This window comes from Aotus nancymaae, unplaced genomic scaffold, assembly GCF_030222135.1.
Source record: "Aotus nancymaae isolate 86718 unplaced genomic scaffold, 86718_ANA_hifiasm-v0.15.2.pri h1tg000017l, whole genome shotgun sequence".
In the NCBI taxonomy this organism is placed as follows: domain Eukaryota; kingdom Metazoa; phylum Chordata; class Mammalia; order Primates; family Aotidae; genus Aotus; species Aotus nancymaae.
Genome location: NW_026988429.1, coordinates 10,872,838 through 10,899,059, shown reverse-complemented (window position 1 = coordinate 10,899,059; position 26,222 = coordinate 10,872,838). Strand labels below are relative to the sequence as shown.

The following is a 26,222-nucleotide window of genomic DNA, read 5'->3' as shown; positions in this document are numbered from 1 at the left end:
TGAATTGATCAAGCAGAAGAAAGGATATCAGAGGCCGAAGACCAACTTAATGAAATAAAACGAGAAGTCAAGATTAGAGAAAAAAGGATAAAAAGGAATGAGCAAAGTCTCCAAGAAATATGGGACTATGTGAAAAGACCTAATCTACGTTTGATAGGTGTACCTGAATGTGACGAAGAGAATGAATCCAAGTTGGAAAACATTCTTCAGGATATTATTCAGGGAAACTTTCCCAACCTAGTAAGGCAGGACAATATTCAACTCCAGGTAATACAGAGAACACCACAAAGATATTCCTCAAGAAGACCAACCCCAAGGTACATAATCGTCAGATTCATTAGGGTTGAAATGAAGGAGAAAATACTAAGGGCAGCCAGAGAGAAAGGTCAGGTTACCCACAAAGGAAAACCTATCAGACTTACAGCAGATCTCTCAGCAGAAACCCTACGAGCCAGAAAAGAGTGGGGGCCAATATTCAACATCCTTAAAGAAAAGAACTTTCAACCCAGAATTTCATATCCAGCCAAACTAAGCTTCACAAGCGAAGGAAAAATAAAATCTTTTGCGAACAAGCAAGTACTTAGAGATTTCACCATCACCAGACCTGCTTTACAAGAGCTTCTGAAAGAAGCACTATACATATAAAGGAACAACCAGTATCAGCCTTTCCAAAAATATTCCAAAAATATATCAAAAAGTAAACAGCATTAACATAATGAAGAACTTACATCAACTGATGGGCAAAACAGCCAGCTAGCATCAAATGGCAGTATTAAACTCATAAATATTATTAACGGGATAAAAAGCCAAAACCCATCGGTATGCTGTATCCAGACCCATCTCACATGCAACGACACACAAAAACTCAAAACAAAGGGATGGAGGAAGATTTACCAACCAAACGGAGAGCAAAAATAAATAAATAAATAAAAAGCAGGAGTTGCAACTCTCATCTCTGATAAAATAGACTTTAAAGCAACAAAGATCAAAAGAGGCAAAGAAAGACATTCACCCAATACAGGAGCACCCAGATACATAAGACAAGTTCTTAATGACTTATAAGAGACTTAGCCTCCCACACAATAATAGTGAGAGACTGTAACATCACATTGTCAATATTAGACTGATCAACGAGATAGAAAATTAACAAGGACATTCAGGACTTGAACTCAGACCCAGAACAAGTAAACTTAATAAACACTTACAGAACTCTCCACTTCAAATACACAAAACATACATTACCACCTCACACCTATTCCAAAAGTGACTACATAATTGGAAGTAAATCACTCCTCAGTAATCGCATAGCATTTCATAGGTTTAAATGAAATATTGGTTGGCTGCTTGTTTGTTATTTTCTTCCCTTATTCCTTCCTGTCTCCATTGTTAAGCACAATTACTGGCATAAAAGAGGTTTTCAATTCCCATTTTTAGACTGCATTCTAGCCTGGGCAATAAAGCAATACTCTCATTCTCTCTCCCTCTTTCTCTTCCTTTTTCTTCCTCTTCTTCATTCTTTTTTTTTTCTTTCTTCAAAAAAAAAAAACAAATTAAAAAAAAGAATATCTGGCAAAAAAAAAAAAAAAAAAAAGAAATGGAAGCACCTGGGATCTTTCCCATCAGGGTGAAGAGGAAAGAAGCCTGTGTGAGGAAGCGAGTGCTGAGTCCTGACTCCTTCTGGGGGTCCCAGAAGGTAACTGATGGGAAGCTGCCTGACACTCACTTAGGGTCGGGGAGCATGCTTACTAGGTGGGTGTTGAATCCACTGCTTCTACATCAGAGCTTGGATTGCTGATAGAGAGAACTCAAAACACTTTATTTTAAGGTCATAAGAGAAATAAAAGTCATATTTAATACTTTTAAGTCAAATCAGAATTAACACCATTTTGCTCACATAGAAATTATTCAAACCTTTCTCCCCCATTAGGAAAGATTTCTGGCCTGGTTCTTTTTCAGTGCTTAGGTGGCACCTTCTCACTCACTCAGCTGGCAGAGCAAAGCTGATCCCTTGGCAATCCAGTAGTCATTGGACCGCTTGGAGGGTAAGAGGACGGTTACCACAAAGTTGGTTGAATGTCCTAGTTGAGGATATAGGAAAAAAAGGGTTGTTACATAGATAATAGCTTCCACATACACAGAGAGAGGCTACTAAGAGTCAAGACATCTGGGTTCCAGGCCTGACTGCCCTAAAGATGTTGGACAAATAGTCCTTTATGGGTCTGTTTTATGCTCTATAAAATGAAGATTTTAGAACAAATAATTATTTAGGACTCATCCAGCTTAGACTTCACAGAAGTTTTTTTTTTTTGAGACAGGGTCTTACTCTATCACTCAGGCTGGAGTGCAGTGGTGTGATCTCAGCTAGCTGCAACCTCTGCCTTCCTGGGTTCAAGTGATTCTCCTACCTCGGCCTCTTGAGTAGCTAGGACTATAGGCGCATATCACCATGCCCGGCTAATTTTTGTATTTTTAGTAGAGATGGGGTTTCATCAGTTGGCCAGGCTGGTCTCAAACGGCTAGCCTCAAATGACCCACCTGCCTCGGCCTCCCAAAGTGCTGGGATTACAGGCATGAGCCACCACTACCAGCCTAATAATTTATTAATAACCAGGATTCAAAGGAGTTTCATATCTGGCAACAGTGATGTTTCTCTTAAATCTGTCCATTGGTAGGTTTCCCTCTGCTTCTTTTGCCGCCCCCTTGTAATATATTTGTTGAAACAACCAGACTGTTTGTCCTGTTAAGTTTCCCAGAATCTGGATTTTGATGGCAGCATTGCTGTGGTGATTTTAAATATATTCCTCTCTTCCTGTAAGGGGTGGTTAGATCTAGAGGCATGACTACATTCAGGTTTGAGGGGTTTTTTTTTTTGAGATAGGGTCTCATTCTTTTGTCCAGGTCGGAGTGCAGTGGTGTGATTATGGCTAACTGCAGACTTGAACTCCTCGACTCAAGCGATCCTCCTGCCTCAGTCTCCCAAGCATGCTAATTATTGTATTTTTTGTAGAGAGGGGGTCTCACCATCTTGCCCAGGCTGGCAGGTTTGAGTTTTAAGAATACTTCTTAGGTAGTACGTACTTCTATCAGGAAGCACATTGTGTCTGATTGCCTTTCTTTTTTGGAATATTAGTGGCCATTGATGACTACTATATAGGACTACCCCTCTTTTAAATAGCTGAAAAAGAGTTTCTGCTGATCCTTGTACAAAATGGGGTTTCTGTCACAGTTTCAGATAAGGTTAGGTTGTTGGTCCCCTCTCCTTACTGATTTGTAAGAATTCCTTATGCCAGGCTTCTATAGTTCAGATGTTTGATCCCTCCAAATCTCATGTTCAAGTTGATCCCCAATGTTGGAGATGGGGCTTAATGGAAGGTGTTTGGGTGATGGGGGTCAGATCCCTCATGAGTAGATTAATACTCTTTGGGATCGGGGGTGAGTTGTCACTTTATTAGTTCTTGTGAGAGCTGCTTGTTAAAGAGTCTGGTGCCTCCCTCCCATCTTGCTTTCTTCCTCTCTCGCCATGGAATCCTTAGACACCAGCTCCCTTTTGCCTTCTGCTATGAGTGGAAACAGCCTGAAGCCCTCACCAGAAGCAGATGCTGGCATCGTGCTTCTTCTATAGCCTGCGGAACCACGAGCCAAGTAAACTTTTCTTTAAAGTTACTCAACCTCAGGTATTCCTTTATAGAAACACAAACAGAAACAAACTAAGACAGTTGGATTTTTTAATTATTATTATTGAGATGGGAGTCTCACTATATTGCCCAAGCGATCCTCCCACCTCAGCCTCCTAAGTAGCTGTGACTATAGGCACATGATACCACACCTGGCTAGACAGTTGGATTTTTTTCAAAACAGAAGGTCAGTGATGATTAATTTAGAGACTGTGTGTTCCAAACTGTCTCTATTCCCTTCCCTTTGGAAGATGGTTTGGTTGCGTTTTGAATTCTGCTTCAAAGATATTTTCCCTCAACCCTTTGAAGATGGTTCTCCATTATCTTCTTACGTGCACTGTGGATAATGAGAGTTGACTGATGTCAACCTGATTCTTATTCTCCGGGATTTCAGTTCCAGCATATATTATACATTGTCTTTTCTCTTTGGTTGTTTTGAGAATTTTTTTCGTTTTGGTCTCTGACAGTCTTTAAGTATCATTTTGGTATGTCTAGGTTTCTTTGAAGATTTGATTATTTGTTGTATGTTGCTAAAAATCATCCCTTTCACTTTGTAAGACCTCATAATCTAAGGATTCAAGTGTTTCTTTAGTTTTGGGAAATTACCAGCCATTCTCTTTTTTCAAACATTCTCACTCTTCCATTCTTTACTTTCTCTTTCCAGGTTGCCTAACTAGAAAAAATGTTGCAAATTCTGGCTCCTTCTACAGGGTCACTTCTTTCTCCCTCTCATTGTGCTGTATTCAAGGGGACTTCCCCGGCTCATTTTCTTTGCTCATTCTTCAGCTGTCACCTTGGTGTAAATGTTGAGGTGGCTTTCTTTCTGTCTGGTTTCTTTTTTCAGGGCTGTATATCAGCTTCAGATCCACTCAGTTTTGCATCAGGGCTTTCCATTTATTTGTCTGTTTACTTATTTATGATGGTGTTTTTGCTCTTGTTACCCAGGCTGGACTGCAGTGGCATAATCTTGACTCACTGCAACCTCTGCCTCCAGGTTCAAGCGATTCTCCTGCCTCAGCCTCTCAAGTAGCTGAGAATACAGGTGCCTGCCACCAAGCCTGGCTAATTTTTTGTATTTAGTAGAGACAGAGTTTCACCATGTTGATCAGGCTGGTCTTTAACTCCTGACCTCAGGTGATCCACCTGCCTCAGCCTCCCAAAGTGCTGGGATTACAGGCTTGAGCCACCTTTCCCGGCCTATTCACTTATTTTAAAATCTCTTTTATGGTGAGTAAAAATGGATTTGGTGGAGAAAGAGAGATTTTAGTGTCTATTCAGGCCACCACTTTAAAAATGGAAGTCTCTACTTGTTAAACTCTATTTTCTACTCGTTAGATTCTAATAGAAGCAAGAATTAATTTATAATATTAATCTACACTCGGAACAAATAGAATTTACAATTATACTTAGGAATTTTGTATGTTTTAGATGGCTTCATTTTAAGTCTAGTTAATTGGCCCAAGGGAGATCTTGGGCCAATTACAGCTTAGTGTTTGGACTTGAAGATTGTATTCAGTCATTATTTGAATTAATCTTAAGAACATCCTCACCTGTGGTTGAGAGTGTTCCTGCCCGGGCCCCTGTTTTATAAAGTGGGGAGTGGTAAAGTGTTGGGCTTGGCTCATAATTTTGTTGCGGTTCAAAATGCACCACAGGCAGCATTGGATTCATCTGTCCAGGCAATGCATCTTCTATCACCATCTCCTTATCATCCCAACGAAAAGCATCCATGAACATCCCATGAACAAGAACGCCATCCTCAGGAGAAGGCAACTGAAAGATATCCACATGTTTCAAAGTAAGAGTGGGAAAGGGAGCAGCAGGCGTGGGTCATTTCCTATATCCCATATCCTCACTAGGTAATTCTAAACAACACTCTATACATCGCTGTTATTATTCACATTTTAGAGAGGGCAATCCTGAGGCTCTGAGAGGCAAAAAATGTAACAATAATGTAATGACTTTTCCCCTTTTCATGGGAAGTGGGTAAGAGAGCTGGGATTATCATCTGTTATTCTTAGCAAGGTTTTTCAAGGATTTGGATGCCCTCCTAGAAGACAGATTATATATCTGAGATAATATTTGCAGAGTGCCTATGGAAAATTCCTTTTCGTTTTTCCTCTTTTTTTTTTTTTTAAAATTGTGCTTACTTTTTAATGTTTCTACTAAATAAGAAAGAGGAAGAGTGAGAGACCCTGCCCATCAGAGTCCTGTGATTGGATGTCTCTCCTGGTGCACATTTTTTTTTTTTTTTTTTTTTTTTTTTGCCAATTGTGGGCATCTGGGTCATTCTTCCTCAAACACTGAGTGGATTTGGCCAGTTCTGGCCCCAGGTCTTTGGATAATTGGAGCCTCACATCTGTAGGCAGAGGACTAAGCAGTGTGGATAATAGGTAGTGCATTTTATAGTGAATAAAAGGATGGTAAACTAAATTCTTCTTAGCTGGTCTTTGCTTTTTGGTGTCCTAAACTTTCTGTTTCTTGGGTGCAGCAGGGTGGGCCTTCCTGTTTTTGGACTGCCACATATGTTTATGCAGGTTTGCCTGAAAACTATCCTGCTACCTACTGGGTGTCCAGCATCTGGGCATCCACCCACAGGGAGCACCTTTTCCTATGCTGCACCAAGGCGACAAATGGGCTGCCAGTGGTCTTGCCTGTTTGTAACAGAGATAGAGCTGTGTTTAGACCAGTACATACGCTGGTCACATGACATTGGCTGTTTCACTTACACCGCACTACTGGCCTGTCTCCTGGTCTGTTGGTGGCAGACATTTGCTAGGTGGGTCAGGAGACAGGCCAGCTAGACAGTCTGAGGTCTCCCCAGATCTCCGAGATTGTAAGGCATTGTCATGGCTCAGCACATATGACCCAAGCAGAGACATGGTGTGAAATGGGATGGGGTGGAGAGACAGAGCCCTGGTGGTCACTGTAAACTTCTGTCTGTTAGAATCAGCTTCTGCAGCAGATGAAGTGTGCTGGGCACAGGCCAGGGCAGCCTCCTGGAAGGCTCCGGTGGGGGCTTTTATGTGGGTGCTGCTTTGCCTTCCTGAAGCCTAAAGTTTTCCTGACATGGGCCTGGGACACCCTCCTCTTAAGACAGGAAGGGTCTTAAAATGATAAGAGGTGCAGACATGTTAGCAATTGCTCCAGCACACATAGCTAGTGAAAAAGGTGTCAGAATTCAAACTCAGGCTTGTCTAGTTTTTTCTTTCTCTTTTTTTTATTTTTTGAGATGGAGTTTTGCTCTTGTTGCTCAGGCTGGAGTGCAATGGTGCGATTTTAGCTCACCACAACCTTTGCCTCCCGGATTCAAGCGATTCTCCTGCCTCAGCCTTCCAAGTCGCTGGGATTACAGGCATGCGCCACCATGTCCGGCTAATTTTGTATTTTTAGTAGAGATGGAGTTTCTCTATGTTGGTCAGGTTGGTCTTGAACTCCCAACCTCAGATGATTCTCCCGCCTCGGCCTCCCAAAGTGCTGGGATTACAGGCATGAGCCACTGCGCCTGGTCTGTTGGTCTAGTTTTTAAACCCTTGCTTTTAACCTCTTGCTATATTGCTTCTGTAAGAGGTAGAAGGTTATTAAAGGTAGCTAAAAAAATATTGCTTTGAAAATATTTCTATAAATCAGACTAGTTTAGGCAGTTCCCATCTGGTAACTGCTAACTGGGGAGCTTATCTTGGAGGTGTGATTGCTACCTTGCCCTTCTTGCTCCTGTTAATTGGAGGTGGTGGGGGAGTGGGACATGGGAGGTTGTCTGAAATCTTCAGGGACAGTGGGATAGAAGCTGCTTTGCCATAACAGCCAGGTAGGACAATACCTCCATGTCCATGGGCAGTTCTTGTCCAAACTGCACTGTCTTGGCAGCTTCTATCACTGCAGCTTGATCCCGATAGGTGGGAATTATGTTGTATTTGAAACTCAGCTCATCTATAGGCAAACTGTATTTTCGAGCATGATTTTGAAGAGTTCCTGTAATTATGAAAATCAGAAAGCTAGGTTTAAACAACACTGCTACTCTCCAGGCACTATCCCCCTTCACCCCAACCAGGCTGCCCTGGCATTAGACAGCCTTCCCACCATAGAGAAGACCCAACTGTTAACACCTTACTCAGAGTTCACAGGGTCAGGAAGCCTGTGGGTCATGTTGGGAGGTAAGAGCCCAAGAGATGGACAAACTCTGGCCCTGGTTAGGAAGGGAAGGAAGAAGGCCAGTCTGCAGTGCATTGCCCTGCCATGTGGGAGACAAAGCAGTGAGGCAGTTTCAGAGCCTAATCTCACTAACTTTAAGATTTTGCCCTGCTTGTTTTATATGGGCTGTTTAATAGGTATTAAGAATGAGAGAGATGCTGGGCGCGGGGGCTCACGCCTGTGATCCCAGCACTTTGGGAGTCCGAGGCGGGTGGATCCGGAGGTCAAGGGATCAAGACCATCTTGGCCAACATGGTGAAACCCCATCTCTACTAAAAACACAAAAATTAGCTGGGCTTGGTGGCATGCACCTGTAGTCCCAGCTACTTGGGAGGCTGAGGCAGTAGAATCAATTGAACCCAGTAGGTGGAGGTTGCAGTGAGCTGAGATCACACCACTGCACTCCAGCCTGGTGACAGAGCAAGACTCCACCTCAGAAAAAAAAAAAAAAGAATGACAGAGATGAAGGGCTTGGCTAATTAGCATTGAGTTGCTAACAGGCTCTAGCCCCATCTGAGGCTCTCTAGCCCCATCTGAGGCTCTCTAGCCAGATTCCCCAAGGGCCGATGGAGGCACATAAGAGAATTTCTTAGAGGGAAGGAAGCTGCTCACAGCTGGGACCTGAGCAGGTGGACAGCAGTTGGTGCCCCCGAGAGTGGGTCACATGGGGAACTGAGGCACACTCTGTGTGTTCATGGAGGCAGTAGTGCCTGCACTTACGTAACCTGAGAGGGGCAGGGATTAGGTTGCTGGGGAACATCTGCCATTTCTGCCATCTTTCCTGTACCCTCAACAAGTGAGGAAGTGCAGGACCTTGTTGGATTGCCCTAAGATCAATATCCTCTCTATTAGAGCATTAGCAGCCATGCCATTTCCCCAGTACCTCAAAACTCTGTGTATGACAAGTCATGCCTTTCCTGTGGGGTTTTTCTAGGAAAAGCACTGGTACCTGTTAGAAATCCTTGAGGAAAGAAGAAACCGGAGATCCAGTAGGACTTAGGCTGTCCTCTTTTGAGCCACAACTGAAGGAGAAACATGCTTATAATAAACATTATTTCTGGGATAGCATTTGTCTTCTAAAGCAAAGTCCTATTTGGGGAGAGCTTCTCAGGAGGCAGAATCTAAAGCAGCCCTGAGTTAGTCACCGCCCCCACTTCACTGCCTGTCCCATTCCCCTTCCTGTTCTGCCAGCCTGATGACTGCAGACCCAAAGCCTGGTTATTGTGGGATATGTGAGAGGGAGACAGCAGCAAAGTTGTCTGGAGTTTGGACTCATCTCAGTTGGTCTATACCTCACTGTGGGGTCCCATGAACTAGAGCTGAAACCCCAAGGATGCCTGGAATTGAAATGGAATGTGGGGATGAGTGCCTAGGGCAAATGATATAATCAGTGTAAGACCATTCTGGACATTTCTGTTTCTCTGGGCTCAGACTATCCATCAGTGACTATGGATATATTCAGTCAGAGCTTCCTAGGGACCTTAGGCCAGCTATGCCATCATATTCATCAAAGCCTAGTGAAGGGAATTTTCTTACATCCACAAATGAGGTCCTCAGGATAAGGTCTTTGACCCACGATCCTAGTGGCTTCAGGGATGGGTAGGCTGTGTTGGACCACAGAGCAGGAACCTGGTTGTTAAGGAAACTGTTATATACTTTTTCCATTTCTTCAGACATCACCACCAATCCAGCGATGGCTTTGTTGAGTGTTTCTAGAGAAGTCTGAAAGAACAAAAAAGGGATTTAAGGTGCTGGTGGCCTTTGCAGATGTCATTTTCCAGTCAATGACACACATTCATGGCAGCAGGGGCTACCTTGCCGGGAGATGCCACTTGCTGGGTTCTATCCTCTTTGTACACTGTCTGCTGGGCCAGACCCTCCAATATCTCCTGCATTATTACAATATATGACTGTTGCGATGTAGCACTTGAGGGTGGCAGTTAGTAGCAGAGTCCAATGTGCTGGAAAGAAGGAAGCAGAAATGCTTCCTGAAGCCTGGAGAAGTGGCTGGGAGAAATGCCACTGTCCAGCACTCCTCGAGGCCGAAAGAAAAATAGGCCTGACTGTGATTTGAGAACCACAGAGCGTGAGGAAGTGGTGGAGATGGGGACTGAGAACCACCTCATGCCACTGCTCATTTCTGCTAAGGGGGTTCCCCCAACCCCGAGAGTTAGAGTAGAAAAAATATTTTTTTTTTTTTTTTTTTTGAGACGGAGTTTTGCTCTGTCCCCTCGCTGGAGCGCAGTGGCGTGATCTTGGCTCACTGCAACCTCCGCTTCCTGGGTTCAAGCAATTCTCCTGCCTCAGCCTCCCAAGTAGTTGGGATTACTGGGGTGTACTGCCATGCCCAGCTAATTTTTGTATTTTTGGTAGAGATGGAGTTTTGCCATATTGGCCAGACTGGTCTTGAACTCCTGTTCTCAGGTGATCCGCCCACCTCGGCCTCTCAAAGTGCTGGGATTACAGATGTGAGCCACTGTGCCCAGCCAGAAAGGGGAGAGTCTTAGATGAGACTAATCTTCCAGCTGGCATCAGAGGGTCTCCTTGTACTGGAAACACCTCCTTAAAACATGTCTCGTAGCCTCTCCTCCTCTCATCAGAAGATGGAGGCAGGCCATAGTCCGGAGAGACACTGGGCTGGAGTGGAGTACAGGGCGATGTTTGCCCCCTGGCTAAAGACGAAGGAGAGCATATAGGTGGGTACGGTCCCCATAGGTTGCAGTGTTGTGAAAACAGTCATATATGGGGAAAATATAATAGGAAGATGTTAGAGGTAAAATTTATGTTAATTAAACAACCAAATAAGGCCTGGGACCACATGCACTTTCTTAGCAACAGGCGCTGTGTGGATGAAACCAGGCTACATATCCTTCCATTCTTTCATAGATTTATTTGTTGTTCCCTTCTCCCTGCACCTCTTTTCACAAGAGGCAGTGGTAGAAAAAATAAGTGCTTTACTTAGATTTGTCCTTAAGATCTGAGGAACCATCTGCAGCAGAGTGCAGGAAGGAGGCCCTTAGCCAGAGCCAAGACAACCTCCGTGTTAGACCTGGAAATAGGAAGAAGTAGCAGAAGACTCATCTAAAATGCAGAGTGAACACATACAATGAGAGGTGGAGGGAACAGACTGCTGAGACCTTCACGATCTGCTTAAAATAGAGAGAGGTCATGTTGCAGTTGATTCTCCCTCAGGAGGCAGCCAACACACAGATGTATTAAATGGGAGAAAGAGTACTTCAAAGGCTTTCCTTGCCCTATGGCTCGAAGCCTATACAGGGTGGCCTTGTCACTCCCAGGACCTGCCCTATCCCACAGTTCTGTCTGGAGGAGAGTGGGTTTGCCAGGATGGCATTACCCAAGACTCCTGGGTGCTGCTGCCTTCCCTGGTTTTCTTATTGTCACCACAGTGCTGCCTGGCTGTTCCCAAGGGGAAGGGAAGGTGAGGCTGGGAACAAAGCCAGGGCAAGGCAGGAGCAGGCCTTACGGTCTAGGACTAGAGGTCAGGTGAGGAAGGCTTCTGGCACAGTCACAGCATGCCTTGGTGGGCACCTCTCTTCTGATGGGAATGCTTGGCTGTGATTCCTGATGGCCCTGTGGGTCACCTGACACTGGGCTCCTCCAGTTATGCTTCCATTAGGTGAATTCCTCCGTTAGTGGTGATCTGGGGTTTGTTTGGCCAGAAGAAGTGACCAAGGGAGATTTGAGAGTCACATTTGTTCACTCATACATTCAAATATTTATGGAAGATTTAGTATGTCAGTTACTAAGGAAACAAAGATGACAAATACAACAGCTCCTTTGTCTTTAAGAAATTCTTTGTTACAGTAGCCATACTCATGGGGGAAAATTATAAAAAATGTAAGAAACACAGTGGTGGACACAGACACCTGAGATGACGGGGCCTTGAAGATGGGACCCTAATTCATCTGGCAGTAGAGGGAAGGGCTGGTCTCTCCAGAAAGACATTATGGAGGAAGTGACATCTGAATTTATCTTCAAGTGGGTGAAAGTTCATGGAAAGGGCAAGACATAAGTAGCATCCATTTCCTGGTCTTCCTCAGAACAACAGCATCTCCTTAGTGCTAGCTGGGCACATAGTACCCCCTCTAGAGACTGCGTTTTCCAGCCACCCTTGCAGCTGGGGTGTGGCCATGTGATCAAGTTTTGGCTAATGGGATACAAGAAGAACCTCTGGATCACATCTGTATAAGGAAGCTGCTTTTCCTTGCCTCTCTCTTTCCTGCTTCCTACTGGCTGGCAAAAGGGTATAATTGGGGCAGCCACCTTAGACCCAGACACGGAAGTTGTCTGTTGAGACTAGAAGAGCCAACCTGTTTATCCCTGGATGAGCTCACAAAGCAGAATTAACTACCTCCCCTAGACAGGGCTCCCTCTAGGCTGTTAGGAGAGAGTAAAGTGAATGTTTATCTTGTTTTGGACTATGTTATTGGGATCTTTATCATAGCAGTCTTTAGTCTATGCCCCAATTCATCCAATATAGAAGGAGATAAGCCCTGACCTGGAGACCTGATCAGGAGACTGAGAGAGGAGAGAGACTTAGCTTGCTGACTTTGGTGCATACCCGGCTAGATGCCATAGTCCCAAGGTGAAGACTACATACTCAGCTGACCCAGGGCCCATCTAACCAACAAACCTAGGTATTGCCAGCCAAGCAGCAACATCTGGAGACTTTGCCTTTCTGATAGGGAACAGAAATGGTCTTTTGCTGTAAAAGATCTCTCTCAGTTCTACCCCAATCTTATCCCCAAGTCTAGACCTTGAACTAGGCATTTGGTTTCCTGCTTAGCAGTAACACTTTTGCTGTTAATGCTCAATATTTGCTAATAGTTATTCTTTTTCTTTTATCAAAGTTATGCACAGAGAAACTAGGAAGACCTTTAACCATCATTATAAATACAAGGCAGTGCAGAGAAAGTATCTATAAACATAAAGCAGAGGATGAAACAGGTGTTTGCAAATTTCAGTGGCATTAAAACCATCTGGGGAGTTTATTTAAAATTCATATTCCCAGGCTCTGCTTCAAGAAATTCTAACTCAGTAGGTCTTGATTGGGATCAAGGAATCCACATGTTGAACACATGCCACAGGGGACTCTAATGCAGGCATTTTGTGTCCTGCACTTTGAAAAATTCTGGTTTTCATAGTCTTGCTTAAACACTATGCTGTTAAATGCAAACTAGACATTAGGAACAAGCAATGAATCACTCCTAATTGAGTGCTTAGGTCTCTGATCAATTTCTCGTGAGTCAATAGAATCTAAGGGTGTAAGTTAGGATAGGGAGGAGACTGAGAATTTGTAATGTTACATATCCACTCCGTCATTATTAGAAAATGGGAATACAGACTCATTAGACAAGGGTAAATTCATTTTTAGACCAACTGGGCTTGAAGAGTTGTTAGTGTATTCAAATGAAAATGCTGAAGTGATGGGAACAGAAAAATTTCATATTACACAATTCTCTACAAAGCTTTGATGCTCGATAGCAAAGATGGAAGTAAGCTCTCATACATGAATTAATTTCAGCAGGTTGTTAAACCGGTCCACTTCCTGTCCAAGAACAATGGTCAAGGAGTTCAGGCGTCCTTGAGGATCCTTGATGAAAAGGCTCTCAGAAGCACCCTCCATTTCCAGTTTTTCTGAAATATACACAGTGATTCCTCAGGCCAGTCATCATTGATTTGTTCTCACAATATTGCTAAGGCAATGTGCTTATCTTAACATTTAAAAAAAGCCAGCTTCTCTCATTGTTTAAACCAGATACATAGGATTTAAATGTGATATTTTTATAATTTAGAATGCTTTTGTGATTCACCTGTATTTATGTAAAAGCGATCATAGAAAATTATGCTTAAATTCATGTGTATCAGGGCATATATATATATACACACACACACACACACACACATACTCACTGTTTTTTCTCTCAAACATTAAGCCATTGCATTTTATTTCCTCCCTTAAAACATGTTCGCTATGGGTATTTTCATCTTCCTAGTGTGGGCTATGTGGTCTATGGCCCTGGGACAGGGGATGCAGGTCCCCAGTTACTTAAATGAGATCATAGAGAGACTGGCTGTGCTAACATAGGAGGAGGACTAGAAAAGGGAAGGAGAAACCTGCTCATTTTCATTCTGGTTGACTGTGGGGAAGAGGTGAGGGTTGAGAGGGAAGAGGATGAAATGGAAGGTCAGTACGGCTCAGTGGTATCTGCAAGTCTGATGAGGGGTTTGAAAAGTCTCCAATGTGGAATGAGGGGTTTGGCAGGAGGGCACAGGAAGGTGTGCCTGGCTTTGCCTTATTGGGAGGCAGAACCCTGAAGGCTTCATTGGCAAAGGCTAGCAGGACAAAGCTGTTGCCTGGCAGACAAGGAACATTCCAGAAACTAGGCTTGAAGAGTTGTTAGTGGATCTAAATGGAAATGTTGGATGGCCCAGTGACCCCGAGTCTCCCCCTCTGCCATACAGGTGTTTAAATCTCCCGCTTCCTTGCTCACCTGCACTGCAAAGGAAAGGTTGGGGACAGGAGACAGAGAGGAGACAGACTTAGTGTTTATCCCACATTACTGGCCATTATTTAAAGGGACTGACTGCATTATTAAACAGGCCCATGGTTCAAACTGAATGGAAAATGTAGCTCTTCTTTCTCCCTACAATCATCACATGCAGGCTCAGATGAAGAATCATATGAGCTACGAAAGAGGAAGGAACAGCATTTTCCTTGCATATCTGAGAAAAGTATGTGTAAACAAATGGCTATGACATACATATATCAATTTTTTTTCTTGACCACACATATTTGGCTGCTGGACAAAAATCCCATAGCAGTGCCAATGAGTCTAATCTCTTGGGTCCACAGTGCTGTGGTTACATGTCCCTGGTCTTCTCTTTCCACCATTCTTCTAAGGGCTATTTCAAACCCTCAGTTCATTTGTTGAGCTAATTGCTTCCCTGCGCTCTCAGTCTCAGCAGATGAACTGCTTAGCATTTCACAGTAAAAGTACAAGCTTTATGAAGCTTAGAGAGAAAAACCTCATAGGTGTCAGTGCGATTCTACAAAACAAGTGCACGGTCTCTCTAGCTGTCCATTCATCCCTCCATCTTTTTCCCAACCAGCACTCCATCTTATACTTATTGATCTTATATTTATTGACTCTATTTGCTTCAACAACAGAATTCTCTACCCAAGTAGACATTCTCTTGAGGGCCTGCTTCTAGAAGGCAGATAACTGACTTCTGAAATCACAGGGCTCCTTTTCTTCCAGCAGGACTCAGTCACTATTTTTTTCTGCCTCAATTTTCTTTTTCCTGTAATGACATCTCTTCCAAGCATAAATAAATAAGACATCTAAATCTCCTGTGGATCTAAGAAAAATCTTAAAATAGATCTCTTGTGATCATTCAGGAAGATTCTTTCACTTATCAGAAAACAAGGTGAAAGTAATTTTAGCCATTTCTTCTAAATAGAGAAAAAAATTAAATGGATTCTAGAGCAGAACTGTCTAGTAGAACTTTTAAAGATGATGGAAGTGTTCTCTATCTGTACTGTTCAATATGATAGCACTTGAAATGTGACTGGTACAAATGAGGAAATGAATTTTAAATTAAATTTAAATTTAGGTAGCCACATGTGGCTAGTGGCTATTTTCTTGCACAGCACAGGTCTAGAGACATTAGAATAATGAAACCAAGGGAAGCTCAGGAAAGTCTTGTTAAAGTTGCGTTGAGCTGGAAACCAGTTTCCTCCTAATGCTTCTGGGAGTTGGGATGTTGAGCTGCTATAAGCTTCTAGTCTATAAATGAAGAGCTCCATGTCAAAAGAGCTCTTTAGGTAAAAAAAAAAAAAAAAAAAAAAAAAAAAAAAAAAAAAAAGCCTACATAATAAACAGGTTTAGATACCTGTTTATCACTCAGTTCTCTGAGTTTATTCCGAAAATTTCCATTACATACAGATTCCTAAAATTATTTATTACCTGGAACTCTGGTTTGGACAGAAGCAACAAGTTCTTGAACAATTTCGTCATTGCTTTTTCCCTCTCCACCAGTAGATGACCTTGGCTGAACCTCAAGTATGGTGTTGATTAAAGTGTTGGTCTCTTTGTACTGTAATGGCAGTAAGAGAAAAGACTGAAATTCTCAAAAAAAAATTTGCAACACATATAATTACTTACAGAAGTAAAGGCATTTCTCTAAAACAATAATATTTATTTTCACTTTATTTTATTGTGGTAAGAACAATTAACCTATCTACCCTCTTAACAAATGTTAAGTGTGCAAGACATTATCGTTGACTATATGTACAATGTTGCACAAAAGATCTCTAGTGCTGATCGATCTTGCTTGATTGCAAGTTTATACCTGTTGATTAGTCCCTCCCATTTCCCTGTCTCCCCAGCCCCTGGTAACTACCATTCCACTATTTAATTCTATGAATTTCACTATTTTAGATAACTCCATAAAAGCTAAATCATGTAGTATTTGTGTTTTTGTGACTGGCTTAAGGAAATTTTATTTTCTATCTTGAAGGTAGAGTTGGTAAAATGTGGTCATTGGAAATGCCTAGTACCTAGTTGTTACTGACACTAAAATTTTTTTTATTGAACAACAATGTGTTTAATGGGCTGGGCCCAGTGGTTTATGCCTGTAATCCCAACGCTTTGGGTGGTCAAGGCAGGAGGATTGCTTTTAGCCCAAGAGGGATTGCTTTAGCCCAAGAGTTTGAGACCAGCGTGGGCAACACAGTAAGACTCTGTTCCTACACACACACAACAAAAATTAGCTGGGTGTGGTGGTGTGCACCTGTGGTGGGAGGCTGAATGGGGGATAGCTTGAGCCCAGGAGTTAGAAGTTGAGGTGAACTATGATCTCACTACTGCACTCTAGCCTGGGCGACAGAGGGAGACACTATTTCAAAAGGAAAGAAAACAAAAATAAATAAATAAATGTACCTAATGCTGCTGAACTGTACACTTAAAAATGATTAAAATGTATATTTTCTCATATATATTTTACTATAATAAAGAATGGTTAAACATTTTAAGCTAATCAGTTAAAAGAAATTATGAAAGTGAGAAAAAAATAATGAGAACACAGTTTCGGGTCATCTAACTTTTTTTTTAAAATAAAAATATGGTCTATTATAGGAAATTGAGTTAATCAATTTATGTAATATTAATTCATTTTCAATATTATAAGTCTTCTCATAGCACAGAAAAATCCTCATGAACTATGCTTTAAGTGACTATGTGATAATTTAAGTCACAACGTGATACTACTTATGGTATGAATGAACTATAATTAATATGAGTTATTTATCTATTTTTGGGAAATTTCTAGTTTTTAAAATTTTATTAGACTTTTTTTTTTTTCTTTTTGAGATGGAGTCTCACTCTGTTGCCCAGGCTGGAGTGTAGTGGCATGATCTTGGCTCACTGCAACCTCCACTTCCCAGGCTCAAGCAATTCTTTTGCCTCATCCTCCTGAGTAGCTGGGATTACAGGCACGTGCCGCCATGCCTGGCTAATTTTTATATTTTTAGTAGAGACAGGGTTTCACCATGTTGGCCAGGCTGGACTTGAACTCCTGGCCTCAAGTGACACACCTGCTTTGGCCTCTCAAAGTGCTGGGATTACAAGCGTCAGCCACTGTGCCCAGCTGATCTTATTAGACTTCAGGGATAGACTATGTATGTATGAATTTCATCCACCATTTTTGAAATTCTTTAAATGATACGTAGAGGCAATATTTTAAAACTGGGTATTACCATATTAATTTCTAAAAACATTGTATCAATTTATATTTCCAACAATAGTGTATCATAAAACCTGTCTTTTTGTGTCTTTGCAAGATTAATGTTATTACTTAAACAAATATTTGCAATTTAATAGATAAAAAATAGTTTCTCATTTTTTGCACTTTTTTTTTTTTGGTGATGGAATCTCTCTCTGTTACCCAGGCTGGAGTGCAGTGGCAAAATCTTGGCTCACTGCAACCTCCGTCTCCTGGGTTCAAGAGATTCTTCTGCCTCAGCCTCCCGAGTAACTTGGACCATAGTGTGCACCACCATGCCCGGCTAATTTTTGTATTTTTAGTAGAGACGGGGTTTCACCATACTGGCCAGGTTGGTCTTGACTCCTGACCTCATAATTCGCTGGCCTCAGCCTCCCAAAGTGCTGGGATTACAGGTGTGAGCCACTGTGCCTGGCCACATTTTTCACCCAGTCAATGTGCCTGGCCACATATTTTTTAAGATTTAAAGTCTTAAAAATTAAATTCTTAAATTTAAATTCTTCAAGATCTTAAAAAATATATTCATTGACCATCTATATTACTTGTTTATAAATTATGCATAATGTTTTTGCAAATTTTTGATTTTTAGCATTTTATATTATTAATTTATTAGATGATTCTATAATATGAAAAATTAATTTTTTCTGTTTTTTTTTTGTTTAGAAATGTTTTGATTTGCCACTTGTAATTTTTTTTAAAAAATTTTAGATTCGGAGGGTACATGTGCAGGTTTGTCACATGGATGTATTGCATGGTGCTGAGGTTTGGGCTTCTATTCAACTTCCCCAAATAGTGAACATAGTACCTAATAGGTTGTTTTTCAAATCTTTTCTTCCTTCCTTTTTCCCCGCTTTTGGAGTCCCCAGTGTCTATTGTTCCCATCATTATGTCCATGTGTACCTAGCGTTTAGTGTCCACTTATAAGTGAGAACATGCAGTATTTGGTTTTGTTTCTGCATTAATTCACTTCGGATAATGGCCTCCAGCTGCATCAATTTGCTGCAAAGGACATGATTTTTTGTGGCTGTGTAGTATTCCATGGTGCACATGCTCCACATTTTCTTTGTCCATTCCACTGTTGATGGACACCTATGTTGATCCTATGATCCTATGTCTTTGAGATTGTGAATAGAGCTGTGAACATATGAGTGCATGTGTTTTTTTGGTAGAATGGTTAATTTTCCTTTGGGTCTATACCCAGTATGGGATTGCTGGGTTGAATGTTACTTATATTTTCAGTTTTTTTGAGAAATCTCCAAATTGCTTTTCACAGGGGCTGAACTAATTTACAATCCCACCAACAGCGCATAAGCATTCTGTTTTTTCTATAACCTTTACCAATATGTAATTTTTTGACTTTTTAATAATTGCCATTCTGACTGGTGTGAGATGGTATCTCATTGTGGTTTTGATTTGCATTTCTCTGATGATTAGTGATGTTGAGCATTTTTTCATGTTTGTTGGCTGCTTGTATGTCTTTTTTTTTTGAGAAGTGTCTGTTCATGTCCTTTGCCCCCTTTTAATGGGGTTGTTTTTTGCTTGTTGGTTTCTTTAAGTTCCTTATAGATTTTGGATATTAGTCTTTTTGTCAGATGCATACTTTGCACATATATTTTCCCATCTCTTGATAGTTTCTTTTGCTAGGCAGAAGCTCTTCATTTTAATTAGGTCACAATTATCAATTTTTGTTTTTGTTGCATTTGCTTTTGAGGTCTTAGCCATAAATTCTTTGCCTAGGCCAATGTCCTGGTATTCCCTAGGTTTTCTTCTAGGATTTTAATAGTTTGAGGTGTCACATTTAATTCTTTAATTCATCTTGAGTTAATTTTTGTATATGATGAGAGGTAGGAGTTGAGTTTTATTCTTCTGTATATGGTTAGCCAGTTTGCTTAGCACCACTTATTGAATAGAGTGTCCTTTCCCATTGTTTATTTTTGTCAACTTTGTTGAAGATCAATTGGTTTGTAGGTATGTAACTTTATTTCTGTGTTCTCTATTCCATTGGTCTACGAGTCTATTTTTTGTACCCGTACCATGCTGTTTTGGATACTGTAGTCTTATATAATACCTCTGGCTTTGTTCTTTTTTCTTAGAATTGCTTTGATAATTCAAGTTCTTTTTTGGTTTCCTGAATTTTAGAATGTTCTTTTCTAATTCTGTGAAAAATGATGTTGGTAGTTTGACAGGAATAGATTAAAATGTGTGATTGCTTTGGGCAATATGGGCATTTTTATGATATAAATTCTTCCAATCCATGAGCATGAAATGTTTCTACATTTGTTTGTGTCATCCATGATTTCTTTCAGCAGTGTTCTGTAATTCTTGTAGAGATGTTTCACCTCCTTAGTTAGATGTATTCTTAGGCATTTTATTTTTCTTATGGCAATTGTGAATGGCATTGTGTTTTTGATTTGGTCCTCAGCTTAAACATTTTTGATGTATAGAAATGCTACCGATTTTTGTACACTGATTTTGTATCATCCTGTAACTTTACTGAAGGAGTTTATTAGGTCTGATAGTCCTTTGGCAGAATCTTTAGGATTTTCTGTGCACAGAACCATATTGTCAGTGAAGAGAGAGAATTTGACTTCCTCTTTTCCTATCTGGATGCATTTTATTTCTTTCTCTTGCCTGATTACTCTGGCTAGGACTTCGATTACTATTAATATGTTCAATAGGAGTGGTAAGAGTGAAAATCCTTGTCTTGTTCCAGTTCTCAGAGAAAATGCCTCCAGTTTTTTCTGTGAAGTATGATATTGGCTATGGGCTTGTCATAGATGGATCTTATTACTTTGTGGTATGTTTCTTTGATGCCTAGTTTGTTGAGGGCTTTTATCATTAAAGAATGTTGGATTTTATTGAATGCTTTTTTTGGCACTGATTGACATAATCATATGGTTTTGTTTTAAATTCTGTTTATGCAATGAATTACATTTATTGATTTGTATGTTGAACCATCCTTGCATCCCAAGAATAAAGCCCACTTGATTGTGGTGGATTATCCTTTTGGCGTGCTATTGGATTAGATTTCCCAGTATTTTGTTGAGGATTTTTGAGTTTATGTTCATCAGGGTTATTGGCTTGTAGTTTTCTCTTTTGGTTGTGTCTTTGATTTCATAGAATAAGTTAGGGAGGAATCCCTCCTTTTTGATTTTTTGGAATAATTTCCAAAGGATTGGTACTAGCTCTTCTTTGTACATCTGATAGAATTTGTCTGTGAATTCATCTGGTCCAAAACTTGTTTTGATTGGTAGGTTTTTTTAAATTGCTGATTCAATTTTGTAACTTATTATTGATCTGTTTAGGGTTTCTATTTCTTTCTGGTTCAATCTTGGGAGGCTGTGTATTTCCAAGAGTTTATTCATTTCCTTTAGGTTTTCTAGTTTGTGCACATAAACATATTTGTAGTAGTCTCTGAGGATCTTTTATGTTTTTGTGGGAGCAGTTATTAGGTCACATTGTCATTTCTAATTGTGCTTATTTGTGTCTTTTTTTCTTTGTTAATCTAGCTAACAGTTTATCAATCTTTTTTAACTTTCCAATGAGCTAACTTTTGTTGTTGTCGACCTTTGTATGCTTTTTTCTTTTTGGTTCCAATTTCATTTAGTTCTGTTCTGATTTTAGTTATTTCTTTTCTTCTGTAAGCTTTAGTTTAGTTTGTTCTTGTTTTTCTAATTCCTTTGGGTGCAACATTAGGTTGTTAATTTGAGATCTTTCTATTAATATCTTCTTGATGCAGGTAGTTAGCTTCATAAACTTTCCTCATAACACTGTTTTTGTTGCATCTCAGAGCTTTGGTATCTTGTCTGTATTTTCACTTGTTTCAAAGAATTTTTAGATTTTTGCCTTGATTTCTTTGTTTACTCAAAAGTCATTCAGGAGCATGTTGTTTAGTTTCCATGTATTTGTGTGGTTTTGAGAGTTCCTCTTGGTATTGATTTCTAATTATATTCCACTGTGTTCTGAGAAGACACTTGGTATGATTTTAATTTTTTAAATTTGTTGAGACTTGCCTTATGACCAAGCATGTGGTCAATATTAGAGTATGTTTTGGGTGCAGATGAGAAGAATGTATATTCTGTGGTTATTGGTGGAATATTCTGTAGATGTCTATTAGGTCCAATTAGTCAAGGATTGAATTTAAGTCCAGAATTTCTTTGTTAGTTTTTTTCCTTGATGATCTGTCTGATGTTGTCAGTGGAGTGTTGAAGTTCCCCTACCCTCTGTCCCTCTGGTTATTGTGTGGCTGTAGAAGTCTTTCCTTAGGTAGAAGTAATTATAAGTCTGGATGTTCCAATGTTGGGAGCATATATAGTTAGGATCATTAAATCTTCTTGAATTGAACTCTTTATCATTATATCATGCCCTCTTTGTCCTTTTTTACTGTCGTTAGTTTACAGTCTGATTTTTCTGATGCAAGAATAGCATCCTCTGATCTTTTTCATTTTATTTCCATGATAGATCTTTTTCCATCTCTTTACTTTGAGCCTATAGTTGTCATTACATATGAGATGGGTCTCTTGAAGACAGCAGAAAGATGGGTCTTGTTTTTTTAATCCAATTTGCCATTTTATGTCTTTTAAGTAGAATGTTTAGGTCATTTATATTCAGGTTAATATTGATATGTAAGGTTTTGTTTCTGTTGTGGTGTTGTTTCTATTGTGGTGCTGAAGTTCTTGTGCTGATTCCTTCTCATCTGAAGGAGCTGATGCTTTTTTTTTTTTTAATTCACTGTTGTTTGGATGGAGTTTGACTTTTTATTCTTTTTTTTCCTGGAGGGTATGACTGTGGTATATGTTATGCACAATCAGTTGGCTTTGTTTCTGGATGCTTTCAGAGGGCCAACGGTCTATATGGATTCTTTGGTTACATATAGGTTCATGCAGTGTGTTCGAGAGGCATTGCCTGTAGCAATGTTATTTTTGTTTGGTATTGTAATTCAGGCTGTAGTCCAGTAAATGGTGCTTAAAAGAGCCAGTACATAGGCTCTTAGCCACAATAGCCCTCAGTGGGGGTGGAGGCACCAGAGAAGTGCAAAAAGCATGCTCTTCCAGCTCACAGTTACCTTCAGCAGGGTTGGGTCCAATGGAGAATCACAGAGAAGCAGCTTACTGCAGTATACACACTTACCAGGCTCCAACAGGGAGAGCTCCAATGGGAAGGCAGGGGAGGGTGGAAAATGAGAGATGGTCCCTCTTTAAGTCCATTCCTAGGCCTTGGTGGTGTCCCTTTCAGTGGCTGGCATCACACCCCTATTTACTTTGTCCCAAGTGGGGCTTTGATGGAGTGCGCTCCCTCCTTTCCTAGGGGTGGTTTGCACCAAAGACTAAGTCTCTAGATGACCCTTTACTCCTTAGGTAACTGCCTGTCTCCTGTGCTTGCCAAAGTTAGAGTGAGTTGTGGAGTATTTCTGCAGGCGGTTTGGTGATGCAGTGGTTCAAAGGTGGAGGCTCCCTGGACAGGGTAGTGGCACTGCTGGTGTACAACCAATATGGCATCAACTGCCTAGGTCTCAACCCAGTGGATGGCTGTGGGACCTGCCCAGCTCATGCTCCCTGACCTTGTGGGTCTCCCTCCAGTCTCTGCCCAGATAGCAGGACCAACCAGCTAGGCTTGTCCCAAGCCATTTGTGTCCAGATCACTAAGCCAGCTCAGGCATTGTGGGCCATGAAACTTCATAAGGGAGAAGTGGAGGCTGTTAGGCCATGCCTATCTTGGTCCAGTCTTGAAAAAGGAGGGGTGACCATCTCTCATGCTGGCACACAAATCTGTGTCATACTCTTCTTTGTGTTCTGACAGTGGGGCTTCTCCCCTACTTGAGCTCAGGCCACAGATATCAACTTGATATCCTGGGTGGTGTGCTTGTGTCCTGGGGAGTTGGGAAAAATTGCGCATTTTTCCTTTGGCCTCTAGGTGTCAAGCACTGGCTGTGATGGAGGTGGTAAACTACTCCTGGGTTGCCAATAAAACACTCAGGCAGGGCTGTGGAGGCTGTGCTGTGGGCACTCTCCTGCAGGAGCAACCTCACAGGTGGTCTTGAGAGGGACCAATAGGCAAAGAGGTGCATGGATTAGGGCCTGTAGCAATGGTGGTGGGGTCTGTCTTGAGGCATGAGCACGCCCAGGCCCTGCTCTTTCCTGGCCTGGCAGACAGCAGGAGCTACAGCCACTCAGTGTAACATGGAGAGCCTTGGGGGATGAGTGTCTGTGGTCATGTTACCTTACAGCTGCACAGCATAGCCAAGCCTTCTAGGCTCTGTGTAGGTTCAAACTGTGCCTCTGCTTATTCTTTGGGCAGTTCTGCTTGCCAGTCCAAAGGTGTGTGGGGGTCATGGGAACTCCTGTGATAGGGTCTCAGCAGTCCATGGCAGGAATGTGGTGCCCTGGGGTTTCTTCACTGACTTCTTCTTTAGGTCCAGTCCAAGTCCAGGGGCTGGTTCTGGTGCCTGGTGACCCCAAGCAGGCCTAGGTCATAGGAGAGCCTTGAGTGCATGCTGAAGAGAGACTACCCTTAGGTAATGGTGCATCCTCACAAGTTCTTACGTAGAGGAGTAAAACAACCCAGTTTGCTCTGGGTTATGATGTGGTACTGTGACCATGCTTTTAATAAACAGTGTTTTAATTTACCTGCTTTGGACATTTGTCACCGTACTTTTATAATTGAATCATGTATGGATCCACAAACCTTTGTGTAATATGACACAAATGTGCCCAGCCTGGTGGAAGAAGGGCAAAGAAAGACAGTTATATTATTATTGAAATCCTCATGTAATTGTTGGACTGTGATTAGGTAGATTATGGATGAACTAGGCAGAAGGCCTGGAGATGGAGGGGCTTTGCCAGTGACAGGGAAAATGCATGATGGTCTTAGGATTCTGTGAAGGATCCAGAGGGACCAGACTAAATTGGAACCAAATGTTGAAATCAAGGTGAAACAATTATTTTATTTGTTTATTTAGGAAGATCATAATTACCAGAGTGAGTAGATGTGATTATTGATGTTTCGAGTTTATATACACAACATTAATATGTATTTTAAGAGGAAAGGCCACATACCTGGAAGACTAGATTGGCATTTTCATGCATTCCAAAAATTTCTGGGTCATCAATCAAAGGCAGATTTTCAATGTAGTCCTGAAACTCTTGCAGGCTGTCAGCCATGGGTGCAAAATAGATGCCTGTTATTAAAAACACAGAAGACAAATATGTCTTAAATAGACTGGCTTTGTACTGCCGAGTTTGATTCTTCTTTGCACGGTGCAGATGGTGTTTGCAATCAGCTGCCTCATTTAGAAAGGGGGATTGTTTTTCCTAAGTTTTCATTGCTGTGTCTAGTTTTGCTACCTTTTCTTCAGGCCTTGAGAATCTGATTACTGTCCTAACTTTTCAGATGCCTTCTCCAGAGCATTTAAAGATGCTGAGAATCCAGGGATATGCTGCTGAAAGGGGTATCTTATGAAGGTCTCCACATTTATGTTGAAAGGTGTAACTTATCAAGGGCTTAAATTTATGCTTGTGTTAGAGATTGCTTTCATGTTTGTTTGATAAACAACAACAGCCCTCTCCAATTCCCCAAGCCAAAAGCTACATTTGCCAAACATTGAATTCTAGGGTTATTCAACTATCTATAGTGATTGCAGGAAAAACAGTTGAATCTTTTTTTTTTTTTTTTGAGACACAGTTTGCTTGTCGCGCAGCTGGAGTGCAATGCAATGGCATGATCTTGGCTCACTGCAACCTCTGTCTCCCAGGTTGAAGTGATTCTCCTGCCCCAGCCTCCCGAATAGCTGGGATTACAGGCCACTACACCAGCTAATTTTTGTATTTTTAGAAGAGATGGGGTTTTACCATCTTGGCCAGGCTGGTCTCAAACTGCTGACCTCAGGTGATCCACCTGCCTTGGCCTCCCAAAATGCTGGGATTACAAGCATGAGCCACCATGCCTAGCCTACAGTTGAATCTTATCAGCTTTGACTGATGCTCAGTGGTAGGAGCTTTTATGAACTTGTACTAATCAAGTTGCTCCTTCCAAGGGGATCAACACTCAGGACAATTAATCTGTTTGCTGTCTGACTCACAATGAGCTATCACCGACTCACAGATCTGGTTTTTACTCAACTTACTGTAATAGATATTTTGTTTTCCTTATTTTAAAAAATACTTTTATATAATAATAATCATAATATTTATTATTATTTAGAGACTGGGTCTTTTAATGTTGCCCAGGCTGGAATTGAATTCCTGAGCTCAAGTGATTCTCCCACCTCAGCCTCCTGAGTATCTGGGACCATAGACATGTGCCACCATGTCTGAATGTTTTATTTGATTATATTCAAAATATACTAGAATATAACATTGAAAACACATTTAGACACAATGCAATAAATTTTAAAATCAAATAACTGAAAGTAGTTACCACACACTATGTATCTCTGTGACTACTATCAAACTCGCTCTGAAGGTGATCAAGCATGGGATAGGGTGTGGCCAGAGCAGGGTTGTGGAGACCAGACACAGACAGCCATTGGATGGAAAACTGAGAGATGCTCTC

The 26,222-nt window shown here is 41.2% G+C and overlaps 1 protein-coding gene across 13 annotated transcripts in view; it reads right to left on the bottom strand.

Moving 5' to 3' along the window:
* The window catches only part of DNAH6 (dynein axonemal heavy chain 6), a 359,634-nt gene that overhangs the window by 4,599 nt on the left and 328,813 nt on the right, over nt 1-26,222 (bottom strand). For 8 of the 13 annotated variants that reach the window (XM_064377854.1, XM_064377858.1, XM_064377859.1 and 5 more), the window contains 8 exons: nt 24,728-24,849; nt 15,857-15,986; nt 13,396-13,523; nt 9,402-9,587; nt 8,815-8,887; nt 7,495-7,646; nt 5,225-5,447; nt 1,830-2,078 (listed from right to left, as the gene is read on the bottom strand). In XM_064377854.1, the coding sequence (XP_064233924.1) occupies nt 1,975-2,078; nt 5,225-5,447; nt 7,495-7,646; nt 8,815-8,887; nt 9,402-9,587; nt 13,396-13,523; nt 15,857-15,986; nt 24,728-24,849 (1,118 nt within the window). In that variant the 3' untranslated portion in view covers nt 1,830-1,974. Of the gene's footprint in view, nt 1-1,829; nt 2,079-5,224; nt 5,448-7,494; nt 7,647-8,814; nt 8,888-9,401; nt 9,588-13,395; nt 13,524-15,856; nt 16,019-24,727; nt 24,850-26,222 lie in introns of those variants that run through there. The other 5 variants (XR_010343231.1, XR_010343232.1, XR_010343233.1 and 2 more) reach the window with 3 other exon arrangements.